The sequence below is a fragment of the Carcharhinus amblyrhynchos genome, chromosome 2, assembly GCF_965287045.1.
Source record: "Carcharhinus amblyrhynchos chromosome 2, sCarAmb.v2.hapA, whole genome shotgun sequence".
NCBI classification, from domain to species: domain Eukaryota; kingdom Metazoa; phylum Chordata; class Chondrichthyes; order Carcharhiniformes; family Carcharhinidae; genus Carcharhinus; species Carcharhinus amblyrhynchos.
Window position 1 is genome coordinate 150,387,686 of NC_137325.1, and position 15,406 is coordinate 150,403,091.

At 48.2% G+C, this 15,406-nt stretch overlaps 1 protein-coding gene across 1 annotated transcript in view; it reads right to left on the reverse strand.

Moving 5' to 3' along the window:
- Positions 1-1,917: 1,917 nt before the first annotated feature.
- LOC145360072 (spectrin beta chain, erythrocytic-like) overlaps positions 1,918-15,406 on the reverse strand; it is a 31,111-nt gene continuing 17,622 nt past the window's right edge. Inside the window, exons 5-6 of the mRNA XM_080215015.1 lie at positions 14,703-14,795; positions 1,918-2,052 (exon numbers count right to left, since the gene is read on the reverse strand). Coding sequence (XP_080071141.1) covers positions 1,918-2,052; positions 14,703-14,795 — 228 coding nt within the window. The remainder of the gene's footprint in view (positions 2,053-14,702; positions 14,796-15,406) is intronic.

Genomic DNA, 15,406 nt, shown 5'->3' on the forward strand with positions numbered 1-15,406 from the left:
TGAGAGGCGACCTGATAGAAGTTTATAAAATGTTGAGAGGAATAGATAGGGTGGATTCTCAGAGGCTATTTCCCCGGGTTGAAATGGTCACTACGAGAGGACACAGATTTAAGGTGCAAGGAGGGAAGTTCAGAAGTGATGTTAGGGGTAAGTTTTTCACTCAGAGGGTGGTGAGTGAATGGAATCGGCTGCCGTCAGTGGTGGTGGAGGCGAACTCGCTGGGGTCTTTTAAAAGACTTCTGGATGAGTATATGGGGTTTAATGAGATTGAGGGTTATAGATAGGTCTGTAGGTTGGTAGGTGTTGATGTGATCGGCGCAACTTGTGGGACGAAGGGCCTGTTTGTGCTGTAGTGTTCTATGTTCTATGTTAAACACTCCCAGGACAGGTACAGCACGGGGTTAGATACAGAGTAAAGCTCCCTCTACACTGTCCCCATCAAACACTCCCAGGACAGGTACAGCACGGGGTTAGATACAGAGTAAAGCTCCCTCTACACTGTCCCCCATCAAACACTCCCAGGACAGGTACAGCACGGGGTTAGATACAGAGTAAAGCTCCCTCTACACTGTCCCCCCATCAAACACTCCCAGGACAGGTACAGCACGGGGTTAGATACAGAGTAAAGCTCCCTCTACACTGTCCCCCATCGAACACTCCCAGGACAGGTACAGCACGGGGTTAGATACAGAGTAAAGCTCCCTCTACACTGTCCTCCCATCAAACACTCCCAGGACAGGTACAGCACGGGGTTAGATACAGAGTAAAGCTCCCTCTACACTGTCCCCCCATCAAACACTCCCAGGACAGGTACAGCACGGGGTTAGATACAGAGTAAAGCTCCCTCTACACTGTCCCCCCATCAAACACTCCCAGGACAGGTACAGCACGGGGTTAGATACAGAGTAAAGCTCCCTCTACACTGTCCCCCCATCAAACACTCCCAGGACAGGTACAGCACGGGGTTAGATACAGAGTAAAGCTCCCTCTACACTGTCCCCCCATCAAACACTCCCAGGACAGGTACAGCACGGGGTTAGATACAGAGTAAAGCTCCCTCTACACTGTCCCCCCATCAAACACTCCCAGGACAGGTACAGCACGGGGTTAGATACAGAGTAAAGCTCCCTCTACACTGTCCCCCATCAAACACTCCCAGGACAGGTACAGCACGGGGTTAGATACAGAGTAAAGCTCCCTCTACACTGTCCCCCCATCAAACACTCCCAGGACAGGTACAGCACGGGGTTAGATACAGAGTAAAGCTCCCTCTACACTGTCCCCATCAAACACTCCCAGGACAGGTACAGCACGGGGTTAGATACAGAGTAAAGCTCCCTCTACACTGTCCCCATCAAACACTCCCAGGACAGGTACAGCACGGGGTTAGATACAGAGTAAAGCTCCCTCTACACTGTCCCCATCAAACACTCCCAGGACAGGTACAGCACGGGGTTAGATACAGAGTAAAGCTCCCTCTACACTGTCCCCCCATCAAACACTCCCAGGACAGGGACAGCACGGGGTTAGATACAGAGTAAAGCTCCCTCTACACTGTCCCCCCATCAAACACTCCCAGGACAGGTACAGCACGGGGTTAGATACAGAGTAAAGCTCCCTCTACACTGTCCCCATCAAACACTCCCAGGACAGGTACAGCACGGGGTTAGATACAGAGTAAAGCTCCCTCTACACTGTCCCCATCAAACACTCCCAGGACAGGTACAGCACGGGGTTAGATACAGAGTAAAGCTCCCTCTACACTGTCCCCATCAAACACTCCCAGGACAGGTACAGCACGGGGTTAGATACAGAGTAAAGCTCCCTCTACACTGTCCCCATCAAACACTCCCAGGACAGGTACAGCACGGGGTTAGATACAGAGTAAAGCTCCCTCTATGCTGTTTGTACTGAACTTCAGCAACAGTTTTTAAAGCAGTGACTTACAGAGGTTCTGGTGTTGCTGCCATTCTTACTGTTTGGGTGGAAGTCCTCGAGCCAGGATTGAACAGATTCCATTTTTTGCTTGTGTTTTTTAATATCCTTGTGAATCTGGATATAAAAGTCAGAGTGTGGAAAGGATCATATAGAACACTGTGCTTACATCTTGTTTACATCTGTGCTTACTTCTTGTTTAAGAAGGGGAACAGAGACTTCCCCGGGAATTATAGACCGGTGAGTCTCACTTCTGTTGTGGGCAAGGTTTTGGAAAAAATTATTCGGGATAGGATTTATAGTTATTTGGAGAGTAATGAATTGATTAGAGATAGTCAGCATGGTTTTGTAGCGGGTAGGTCGTGCCTTACTAACCTTATTGAGTTTTTTGAGAAAGTGACCAAAGAGGTGGATGGGGGTAAGGCAGTGGACGTGGTATATATGGATTTTAGTAAGGCGTTTGATAAGGTTCACCATGGTAGGCTTCTGCAGAAAATGCAGATGTATGGGATTGAGGGTAATCTAGGAAATTGGATCAGGAATTGGCTAGCGGATAGGAGACAGAGGGTGGTGGTTGATGGTAAATATTCGTCATGGAGTTCGGTTTCGAGTGGTGTGCCTCAGGGATCTGTTTTGGGGCCACTGCTGTTTGTAATTTTTATTAATGATCTGGATGAGGGTATAGTTGGGTGGATCAGTAAATTTGCTGATGACACCAAAGTCGGAGGTGTGGTAGATTGTGAGGAAGGGTGTCATAGTTTGCAGGAAGACTTAGACAGGTTGCAGAGCTGGACCGAGAGGTGGCGGATGGAGTTTAATGCAGAGAAATGTGAGGTAATTCACTTTGGTAGGAATAACAGATGTGTTGAGTATAGGGCTAACGGGAGGACTTTGAATAGTGTGGAGGAGCAGAGGGATCTAGGTGTATGTGTACATAGATCCCTGAAAGTTGGGAATCAAGTAGATAAGGTTGTTAAGAAGGCATACAGTGTCTTGGCGTTTATTGGTAGGGGGATTGAATTTAGGAATCGTAGAGTTATGTTGCAACTGTACACAACTCTGGTGCGACCGCACTTGGAGTACTGTGTGCAGTTCTGGTCCCCACATTACAGGAAGGATGTGGAGGCTTTGGAGAGGGTGCAGAGGAGGTTTACCAGGATGTTGCCTGGTATGGAGGGGAGATCCTATGAGGAGAGGCTGAGGGATTTGGGGTTGTTTTCGCTGGAAAGAAGGCGGCTAAGAGGGGATCTTATTGAAACATATAAGATGATTAGAGGTTTAGATAGGGTGGATAGTGATAGCCTTTTTCCTCGGATGGAGAAAGCTAGCACGAGGGGGCATGGCTTTAAATTAAGGGGGGGTAGTTATAGGACGGATGTCAGGGGTAGGTTCTTTACCCAGAGGGTGGTGAGGGATTGGAATGCCCTGCCTGCTGCAGTTGTAAATGCGCCTAGTTTGGGGGCGTTTAAGAGATCCGTGGATAGGTTTATGGATGGTAAGGGTTTGGTTTAGGTTAGAGGGTCATTGTTTTTTAACTGGTCGGCGCAACATCGTGGGCCGAAGGGCCTGTTCTGCGCTGTAATGTTCTATGTTCTATGTTCTATGTAAATCAGGACAACATCAGTTTGTTTGTGGTGGCCCTTCCTCTCCCTGAGAATGTTGTCACCTCTGTTCTAAAGTGAAGGTTGGTTCCCCGTCTGAGAACTCACACCGAAACACCCAAAGAGGAGAAGCTCACTCTATAATCTGTAAAAGAGTGTGTGATACGGTGTAATTGGGATTCGGGAGACATGGCTGCAGGGTGACCAGGGATGGGAACTGAATGTTCCAGGATATTCAATATTTAGGAAGGGCAGACATAAAGGAAAAGGTGGTGGAGTGGCACAGCTGGTTAAAGAGGAAATTTACACAATAGTGAGAAAGGATATTCGCTCTGACATCGTGGAGTCTGTATGGGTAGAGTTGAGAAATACCAAGGGACAAAAAACATTACTGCGTGTGATATACAGACCCCAAACTGCAGCGGTGATGTTGGGAATGGCATTAAACACAAAATTAGAGATGCGTGTGATAAGGGAATATCGGTGATGATGGGTGATTTTAATCTGCACATAGATTGGGCAAATCAAATTAGCCACAATGCCATAGAGCAGGAATTCCTGGAGTGTATACGGGATGGTTTTCTTCACCAATATGTGGAGGAACCAACCAGAGAGCAGGCCATCTTAGACTGGGCACTGTGTAATGAGAAGGGAATCATTGCCAATCCAGCTGTACCAGACCCTGTGGAGATGAGCGACTAGAACATGATAGAATTTTTATTCAAGATGGAGAGTGAAGTAGTTGATTCGGAGACTAGGGTGCTGAATCTTTATAAAGGAAACTATGGGAATATGAGGCACGAGTTGGCCTTGACAGATTGGGGAGAGTTACTTAAAGGGATGCCAGTGGATAGACAATGGCAAACATTCAGGGAACACATGGGGGAACTGCAGCAAGTGTTTATTCCTGTCTGGCACAAAAACAAAATGGGCCAATCCATGGCTTACAAAGGAAATTAGAGAGAGTGTCCGATCTAAGGAAGAAGCATACAGATTGGCCAAGAAAACTAATCGGCCTGAGGATTGGGAGCAGCATAGAATTCATAAGAACATAAGAACATAAGAAATAGGAGCAGGAGTAGGCCATCTAGCCCTTCGAGCCTGCCCCGCCATTCAATAAGATCATGGCTGATCTGTCGTGGCTCAGTTCCACATTCCCGCCCTCTCCCCATAACCCTTAATCCCCTCTCTTATCAAAAACCCATCAACCCGCTTCTTAAAAATATTTAGCGAGGCAGCCTCCACCACTTCAACGGGCAGAGAATTCCAGAGATTCACCACCCTTTGAGTGAAGAAGTTCCTCCTCAACTCCGTTCTAAACCGCCCCCCCTTTATCTTGAGGCTGTGCCCCCTAGTCCTACTGTCTTTTTTGAGCGAGAAGAGTCTCTCCACCTCTATCCTATCCATCCCATTCATCATCTTATACGTCTCAATGAGATCTCCCCTCATTCTTCTAAACTCTAACGAGTACAAGCCTAGTTTATTCAGCCTCTCCTCATAGCTCAATCCCCTCAACTCCGGTATCAGCCTAGTAAACCTCCTCTGCACTCCCTCCAGGGCCAAAATATCCTTGCGCAGGTGCGGCGCCCAAAACTGCACACAGTACTCCAGCTGCGGCCTCACCAATGCCCTATACAGCTGCAGCAAGACCTCCCTACTTTTATATTCAATCCCCCTCGCTATGAAGGCCAGCATCCCATTCGCCTTCCTGACCACCTGCTGCACCTGCAAGCTGGGTTTTTGCGACTCATGCACAAGGACCCCGAGGTCCCTCTGCACCGTCGCCTGCTGCAGTTTTTCTCCCCGTAAGTAATAGTCCTTCCTACCATTATTCCTACCAAAGTGGACCACCTCACATTTGCCAACATTAAATTCCATTTGCCATTTCCTGGCCCATTCGCCCAGCCTATCTAGATCCTTCTGCAGACTCTCCACACCCTCCGCACAATTTGCCTTTCCTCCAATCTTGGTGTCATCAGCAAATTTCGACACCATACACTCGGTTCCCTCCTCCAGATCATCTATATAAATGGTAAAAAGCTGAGGCCCCAGCACCGACCCCTGGGGCACTCCACTAGTCACCAACCGCCAATCCGAATAGCACCCATTGACCCCCACTCTCTGCCTCCTATTTGACAACCAATCCTCTATCCACGCTAACACCCTACCCCCAACTCCATGTCCCTCGACCTTCTGCAATAACCTCTTGTGAGGTACTTTGTCAAACGCCTTCTGAAAATCCAGAAAGACCACATCCACTGGCTCTCCTCTATCCACCGCCCTAGACACATCCTCATAGAACTCCAGTAAATTTGTCAGACACGATTTCCCTTTAATGAAACCATGTTGCGTCTGCCCTATCAAGCAATTCCCTTCAAGATGCCTCGCAATTTCCTCCTTAATGACGGATTCTAACATTTTACCTACAACCAGCAAAGAAGGACCAAGGGATTGATTAAGAAGGGGAAAATACAGTACGAAAGTAAGCTTGTAGGGAACATAAAGACTAACAGTAAGAGTTTCTATAGATATGTGAAGAGAAAGAGGTTGGTGAAGACAAATGTAGGTTCTCATGAACTTGATTGAGTTTTTCGAGGAAGTGACAAAGATGATTGATGAGGGTAGGGCAGTGGATGTTGTCTACATGGACTTCAGTAAGGCCTTTGACAAGGTCTCTCATGGCAGACTGGTGCAGAAGGTGAAGTCACACGGGATCAGAGGTGAGCTGGCAAGGTGGATACAGAACTGGCTCGGTCAAAGGGGACAGAGGGTAGCAGTGGAAGGGTGTGTTTCTGAATGGAGGGCTGTGACAAGTGGTGTTCCTCAGGGATCAGTGCTGGGACAAAGAGATCTAGGGGTACATGTTCATAGCTCCTTGAAAATGGAGTCACAGGTGGACAGAGTGGTGAAGAAGGCATTCAGCATGCTTGGTTTCATCGGTCAGAACATTGAATACAGGAGTTGGGACGTCTTGTTGAAGTTGTACAAGACATTGGTAAGGACACACTTGGAATACTGTGTACAATTCTGGTCACCCTATTATAGAAAGGATATTATTAAACTAGAAAGAGTGCCGAAAAGATTTACTAGGATGTTACCGGGACTTGATGGATTGAGTTATAAGGAGAGGCTGGATAGAACAAAGAACAGTACAGAACAGGAAACAGGCCCTTCGGCCCTCCAAGCCTGTGCCACTCATTGGTCCAACTAAACCATTCTTCTGCATCCCTCCATTCCCAGTCTGCTCGTGTGACTATCCAGATAAGTCTTAAACAATCCCAGCGTGTCCTCCTCCACCACTCTGTTTGGCAGTTCATTCCAGGCCCCCACCACCCTCTGTGTAAAATACATCCCTCTGATATCTGAGTTAAACCTCGCCCCTCTCACCTTGAACCTGTGACCACTCGTGATCGTCACCTCTGGGTGATAGATAGACTGATAGAATTCTAAGAGCAGCAGACAGGGTAGATGGATGTAGGAAGAATGTTCCTGATGGTGGGGGAGTCCAGAACCAGGGGTGATAGATAGATAGACAATAGACTGGGACTTTTTTCTCTGGAGTGTAGGAGGCTGAGGGGTGATCTTATAGAGGTCTATAAAATAATGAGGGGCACAGATCAGCTAGATAGTCAATATCTTTTCCCAAAGGTAGGGGAGTTTAAAACTAGAGGGTATAGGTTTGAGGGGAGAGATACAAAAGTGTCCAGAGGGACAATTTTTTCACACAGAGGGTGGTGAGTGTCTGGAACAAGCTGCCAGAGGTAGTAATAGAGGCGGGTACAATTTTGTCTTTTAAAAAGCATTTAGACAGTTACATGGGTACAATGGGTATAGAGGGATACGGGCCAAATGCGGGCAATTGGGATTAGCTTAGGGGTTTAAAAAAATGGTAGCATGGACAAGTTGGGCCGAAGGGCCTGTTTCCATACTGTAAACCTCTGTGACTCTATGACCTCGAATTCAAAATCCTGTTCCCTTTAGCCCCAAGAGCGAAATCTAATTTCTTCTTGAAATCAACATTTTAGCCTCAGCTACATTCTGTGGGAGTGAATTCCACCCATTCACCACCCTCTGGGTGAAGAAATTTCTCCCCACCTCAGTTCTAAAAGGTTTATCCATTATCCTTGAACTATGACCCCTAGTTCTAGACTCCCCCACCATTGGGAACATTCTTTCTGAATCTACCCAATCTAACCCTGTTAGAATTTTACACGTTTCTATGAGATCCCCTCTCACTCCGAACTCCAGTGAATATAATCCTAACCCACTCAGTCTCTCCTCATATGACAGACCTGCCATCCCAGGAATCAGCCTGGTAAACCTTCACTGTACTCCCTCTATAGCAAGGACATCCTTCCTCAGATAAGGACACCAAAACTGTACATAATACTCTAGGTGTGGCCTCACCAACACCCTATACAATTGCAGCAAAACACCCCAATCCCTATACTCAAATCTTCTCGCTATGAAGATCAACATACCATTTGCCTTCTTTACTGTCTGCTGTACCTGCATACTTACCTTCAGTGACTGATGCACGAGGATACCAAGGTCTCACTGAATGCCCACCTCTCTCAATTTACATGCATTCAAATAATAATCTGCCTTCCTATTATTGCTCCCAAAGTGGATAACCTCACATTTATTCCATTATACTGTATCTGCCATGCAGATACCCACACACTCAGCCTATCCAAATCACACTGAAGCATCTCTGTATCCTCCTCACAGCTCACCCTCCCACCCAACTTTGTATCAAATTTGGAGATAATACATTCAATTCCCTCTTCCAAATCATTAATATATAATGTGAACAGTTGGGGTCCCAGCACAGATCCCTGTGGAACCCCACTAGTCACTGCCTACCAATCAGAAAAAGACCCATTTATGCCAACTCATTGCTTCCTATCTGCTAACCAGCTTTCTATCCATCTCATGGCATTTGCTGCAATCTCATGTATTTTAACTTTACATATTAGTCGGTCATGAGGATTTGTTGAAAACGTTCTGAAAGTCTAAATAAACCACATCCACTGGTTCTCCTCCATCAATTCTTCTAGTTACATACCTATAAAAACTTTTACACTCAGTTTTCATGTTGTTGCTAGCTTATTCTCATACCTTTTTTAAATCAATCCCTTGCTCCTCCTTCGCTGAATTTTAAACTGCTCCCAATCCTCAGGCCTATTGCTTTTTCTTGCCAATTTGTATATTTCTTCCTGGAATCTGATACTTATACGCTGACTAATTTGACTCTCCTAATCTAAATGCAGATTAAAGTTGCCCATAGTCACAGATGTTCCTGTAACACATGCCTGTCTGATTCCCTGTCTAATACTTTTCCCAACATTACCATTACAGTTTGGTGATCTGTATAACACCCTCACCAATGTTTTTTGCCCCTTGCTGATTCTTAACTTGACCCATAGAGATTCCACATTATCTATGCTAATATCCTTCCTCAATATCATATTAAAATCACCTTGAATCAACAATGCAATTCCACCACCTTTTCCTTTCCGTCTGTCCTTCCTAAACACTAAATAACCCTCAAAGTTCAGTTCCCATCCTTTCTCACCTTGGAGCCACGTCTCCGTAATGCCAACTATATCATCCCCCTTTACATCTATCTGTGTAACTAATTCACCCATTTTGTTTCCAATGTTCCGATCGTTCAGGTACAAAACCTTAAGGTGGCACTTTTAACATTTCTTTTCCCTTTCCTACTATTTTGTACTCAGTCTTTATCTGACTCTGGCTCTTGACTTCTCTGTCTCTCACTTTCCTGATTCTCCTCACTGTCTTTTCCTCTTGTTTTTAATTCCCTTGCTCTGAATCCTTACCAAGGTTCCCATCCCCCTGCCAGATTAGTTTAAACCCTCCCCAACCAATCTAGCAAGTACCCCCCCCCCCCCCCCCTTCCCCACCCCACGAATATCAGCCCAGGTGTCACTCCTCCCACAGAACCAGTCCCAATGCCCCGGGAACCTGAAACCCTTTCCCTCACACCATCTGTTCAGCCAATACTAATATTGATTGGAATTGTTATAGCTCTAGCTCATTAGAGGGGTCAGTTTTTGTTCAAAGCGAGCAGGAAGGTTTTTTGACTCAGTATGTAGATAGGCCGACTAGAGGTGAGGCTATATTGGATTTGGTGCTGGGAAATGAGCCAGACCAGGTGCTGGACTTGGAAGTTGGTGTGCATTTTGGTGATAGTGACCACAATTCGGTTACGTTCACCTTAGTGATGGAAAGGGATAGGCATGAACCTTGGGCCAGTGGTTTTAGCTGGGGGAAGGGTAATTATGAGGCTATTAGGAGAGAATTAGGAAGCATAGGTTGGACTAGGAGATTACAGGAACTGGGAACATCCGAAATGTGGAATTTTTTCAAGGAGCAGCTACTGCGAGTCCGTGATAGGTATGTCCCTGTCAGGCAAGGAGGAATTGGTAGGGCTAGGGAACCGTGGTGCACCAAAAAAGTTTTTTCGTTGGTTAAAAAGAAAAAGGAGGCTTATTTTCGGATGAGACTTGAGGGCTCGGGTAGTGCACTAGAGAGCTTTAGATTGGCTAGGAGGGAGTTGAAGAGTGAGCTAAGAAGGGCTAAAAGAGGACATGAGAAGACTTTGGCTGATAGGGTTAAGGAGAATCCTAAAGCGTTCTATAGGTATGTTAAGAACAGAAAGTTGGTTAGGGCAAGATTAGGGCCAGTTATAGACAGCAGAGGGAAGTTATGTGTGGAACCGGAGGAGATTGGAGAGGCATTGAACCAATATTTCTCTTCGGTGTTCACGCAGGGGGACATGGATATAGCTGAGGAGGACACTGGGTTGCAGGGGAGTAGAATTGACAGTGTTGCAGTTGATACGGGGGATGTGCTGGATATTCTGGAGGGTTTGAAAATAGATAAGTCCCCTGGTCCGGATGGGATTTACCCCAGGATTCTCTGGGAGGCAAGAGAAGTGATTGCAGAGCCTCTGGCTCTGATCTTCAGGTCGTCGTTGGCCTCTGGTATAGTACCGGAAGATTGGAGGTTAGCGAATGTTGTCCCATTGTTTAAGAAGGGGAACAGAGACTTCCCCGGGAATTATAGACCGGTGAGTCTCACTTCTGTTGTGGGCAAGGTTTTAGAAAAAATTATTAGGGATAGGATTTATAGTTATTTGGAGAGTAATGAGTTGATTGGAGATAGTCAGCATGGTTTTGTGGAGGGTAGGTCGTGCCTTACTAACCTTATTGAGTTTTTTGAGAAAGTGACCAAAGAGGTGGATGGGGGTAAGGCAGTGGACGTGGTGTATATGGATTTTAGTAAGGCGTTTGATAAGGTTCACCATGGTAGGCTTCTGCAGAAAATGCAGATGTATGGGATTGGGGGTGATCTAGGGAATTGGATTAGGAATTGGCTAGCGGATAGGAGACAGAGGGTAGTGGTTGACGGTAAATATTCATCATGGAGTTCGGTTACGAGTGGTGTGCCTCAGGGATCTGTTCTGGGGCCACTGCTGTTTGTAATTTTTATTAATGATCTGGATGAGGGTATAGTTGGGTGGATCAGTAAATTTGCTGATGACACCAAAGTCGGAGGTGTGGTAGATTGTGAGGAAGGGTGTCATAGTTTGCAGGAAGACTTAGACAGGTTGCAGAGCTGGGCCGCGAGGTGGCGGATGGAGTTTAATGCGGAGAAGTGTGAGGTAATTCACTTTGGTAGGAATAACAGATGTGTTGAGTATAGGGCTAACGGGAGGACTTTGAATAGTGTGGATGAACAGAGGGATCTAGGTGTATGTGTACATAGATCCCTGAAAGTTGGGAATCAAGTAGATAAGGTTGTTAAGAAGGCATACGGTGTCTTGGCGTTTATTGGTAGGGGGATTGAATTTAGGAGTCGCAGCGTCATGTTGCAACTGTACACAACTCTGGTGCAGCCGCACTTGGAGTATTGTGTGCAGTTCTGGTCCCCACATTACAGGAAGGATGTGGAGGCTTTGGAGAGGGTGCAGAGGAGGTTTACCAGGATGTTGCCTGGTATGGAGGGGAGGTCCTATGAGGAGAGACTGAGGGATTTGGGGTTGTTTTCACTGGAAAGAAGGCGGCTAAGAGGGGACCTTATTGAAACATATAAGATGATTAGAGGTTTGGATAGGGTGGATAGTGATAGCCTTTTTCCTCGGATGGAGAAAGCTAGCACGAGGGGGCATGGCTTTAAATTAAGGGGGGGTAGTTATAGGACGGATGTCAGGGGTAGGTTCTTTACCCAGAGGGTGGTGAGGGATTGGAATGCCCTGCCTGCTGCAGTTGTAAATGCGCCTAGTTTGGGGGCGTTTAAGAGATCCGTGGATAGGTTTATGGACGAAAAGGGATTGGTTTAGGTTAGAGGGTCATTGTTTTTTAACTGGTCGGTGCAACATCGTGGGCTGAAGGGCCTGTTCTGCGCTGTAATGTTCTATGTTCTATGTTCTACATATTCATCCTCCTGTCCTGCTGTTTCTGCTCTGACCAGCATTGGCATGATGTGGAGATGCCGGCGTTGGACTGGGGTAAACACAGTGAGAAATCTCACCAGGATAAGGAACAGCGTTTCCGAAATCTTGTGGGTTTATTGTGAAATGCACTGGCACAGGCATTACTACTTTTCAGCTCCTACTTTTCAGCTTGCTTCCTAGCTCCTTATATTCTGCTTTTAGGCCCCCATCCTGTTTGTCCCACTGTAAACCATGAGCACTGGCTGGTCACCCTCCCCCTTCAGAATGTCCTGCAGACACTCTGAGACATCGTTTACCTGAGCACCGAAAGGAGGCAATAAACTATCCTGGAGTCTCGTTTGCAAGCACAGAAACACCTCTCTATTCCCCTCTATAACTATCACATTCCCAGTATTTGGCTGCTGCTGGGCCAGTTAGTTTGAGCCCTCGGAGTGAAGGGATTGAAGGGGAGTTGGGATCAGGATGGCAGTGAATGATGGAGCAGGATCTGTTTATAGTTTCTATGTTTCGCTCTGTCTCAGCTTATCCGTTCTTTGTTTCTCCTCAAATCGACTGTTCCAACCCACAAATCCTTTCCTACGTTCTCATTCTGAAAAGCTGAAGCCATTTATAAGTCTGCTCCATGTTTTAACACAAGTTCCCCTATCACCCCCGGTGTTTGGTATCTACACTGACTCCCAGCCAAGTAAAGCCACAGTTTTCAAATCCCTCCATGACCTCTCCCTGTCCCACAGTAGAGCTTGAAACTCCTCCAATTCTGGCTTCTCAAGTGTTTCCAGTTTAAATCACTCCACCAGCTGCTGTCATCCTCTCTGTAATCCCCTGCCCTTCCTCCTCTCTCCCCCACCCTCCACCTTTAAGACCCTCCTTCAAACTCACCTCTTTGACAAGGTTCTTGCCCAATCTCACCTGGTGTGTCTCTGTCACTCCCTGTCAAACTGCGGGAGTGGTTTAATTCAGTGAAAGGAACCATTTAAAACATGGGGGCAGGGAGGGGGTGGGGGGAGAGGGGATGGGGGAGGGGGCAGGGATGGGGGGAGGGGAGAAGGGGGTGGGAAGGGGTCGGGGAGAGGGCTAGGAGGGAGTGGGGGGAGAGGGGAGGGGTCGTGGGAGGGCGTTGGGGGAGGGGTTGGGGAAGGGGAAGGGGGTGGGGGAGGTGGGAGGGAGAGGTGGTGGAGGCAGGGATGGGGAGGGGAGAAAGGGGTGGGAAGGGGTCAGGGGATCATAGAACATAGAACATTACAGCGCAGAACAGGCCCTTCGGCCCACGATGTTGCACCGACCAGTTAAAAAACAATGACCCTCTAACCTAAACCAATCCCTTTCCATCCATAAACCTATCCACGGATCTCTTAAACGCCCCCAAACTAGGCGCATTTATAACTGCAGCAGGCAGGGCATTCCAATCCCTCACCACCCTCTGGGTAAAGAACCTACCCCTGACATCCGTCCTATAACTACCCCCCCTTAATTTAAAGCCATGCCCCCTCGTGCTAGCTTTCTCCATCCGAGGAAAAAGGCTATCACTGTCCACCCTATCTAAACCTCTAATCATCTTATATGTTTCAATAAGATCCCCTCTTAGCCGCCTTCTTTCCAGCGAAAACAACCCTAAATCCCTCAGTCTCTCCTCATAGGACCTCCCCTCCATACCAGGCAACATCCTGGTAAACCTCCTCTGCACCCTCTCCAAAGCCTCCACATCCTTCCTGTAATGTGGGGACCAGAACTGCACACAGTACTCCAAGTGCGGCCGCACCAGAGTTGTGTACAGTTACAACATGACGCTGCGACTCCTAAATTCAATCCCCCTACCAATAAACGCCAAGACACCGTATGCCTTCTTAACAACCTTATCTACTTGATTCCCAACTTTCAGGGATCTATGTACACATACACCTAGATCCCTCTGTTCATCCACACTATTCAAAGTCCTCCCGTTAGCCCTATACTCGACACATCTGTTATTCCTACCAAAGTGAATTACCTCACACTTCTCCGCATTAAATTCCATCCGCCACCTCTCGGCCCAGCTCTGCAACCTGTCTAAGTCTTCCTGCAAACTATGACACCCTTCATCACTATCTACCACACCTCCGACTTTGGTGTCATCAGCAAATTTACTAATCCACCCAACTATACCCTCATCCAGATCATTAATAAAAATTACAAACAGAGGGGAGAGGGCTGGGAGGGGGTGGGGGAGGTGGGGGGGGAGGTGGGGGTGGGGGGGAGGAGTTGGGAGGGGGTGGGGGAGATAGGAGGGGGTGCGGGGGTGGGGGAGGTGGGAGGGGGGGTGGGGGTGGGGGAGGTGGGAGAGGATGGGTTAGGAGCCGGGGAAGGGACGGGGAGGGGACGGGGAGGGGGACGGGGAGGAGACGGGGAGGGGGACGGGGAGGGGGACGGGGTGGGGGACGGGGTGGGGGATGGGGAGTGGGATGGGGAGGGGGATGGGGTGGAGACGGGGTGGAGACGGCTATGGGGGTCAGACAGGAAAGGGGAATGAAGACGCACCCAGATGAATGTGATCTTACTGAGTGACAGAGCAGGCTCACAGGGCTGACTGGCCGTCTCCTGCTCAGATCCCTGTGTCCGTGTGGAAATCAGATTTGGAAATGGGAATATTTTCCCAATAGCGAGAGACTGAGAGCTCGAATCGCTGCAAAGTCCAGTGGTCCACGTACCTGATAGTGAGCGACCAGCCTGCCAATCAGGCAAAGAGTCACCCTGCGGTTTCCAGAGACAATTTCAGCAGTTGTGATATTTCTCAGGTTTATCTGCAGCGAGAGAGAGAGAATAATCCCTTAATATCTCACTGCTACCTCTGCACATTGGGTCAGTTACCTCCAGGGTCTGCTGGTCTTCCATTCTCCCACTGGCATCATCCACTGTGCACTGGATATGGTGTACAGAATATCACCACCCCGTCAAACTGTACCCAGTGAGGGCCAGAGCACACCGAACTGTACCCAGTGAGGGCCAGAGCGCACCGAACTGTACCCAGTGAGGGCCAGGGCGCACCGAACTGTACCCAGTGAGGGCCAGAGCGCACCGAACACTACCCAGTGAGGGCCAGAGCGCACCGAACTGTACCCAGCGAGGGCCAGAGCACACCGAACTGTACCCAGTGAGGGCCAGAGCGCACTGAACTGTACCCACTGAGGGTCAGAGCGCACCGAACTGTACCCAGCGAGGGCCAGAGCGCACCGAACTGTACCCAGTGAGGGCCAGAGCGCACCGAACTGTACCCAGTGAGGGCCAGGGCGCACCGAACTGTACCCAGTGAGGGCCAGAGCGCACCGAACTGTACCCAGCGAGGGCCAGAGCGCACCGAACTGTACCCAGTGAGGGCCAGAGCGCACCGAACTGTACCCAGTGAGGGCCAGAG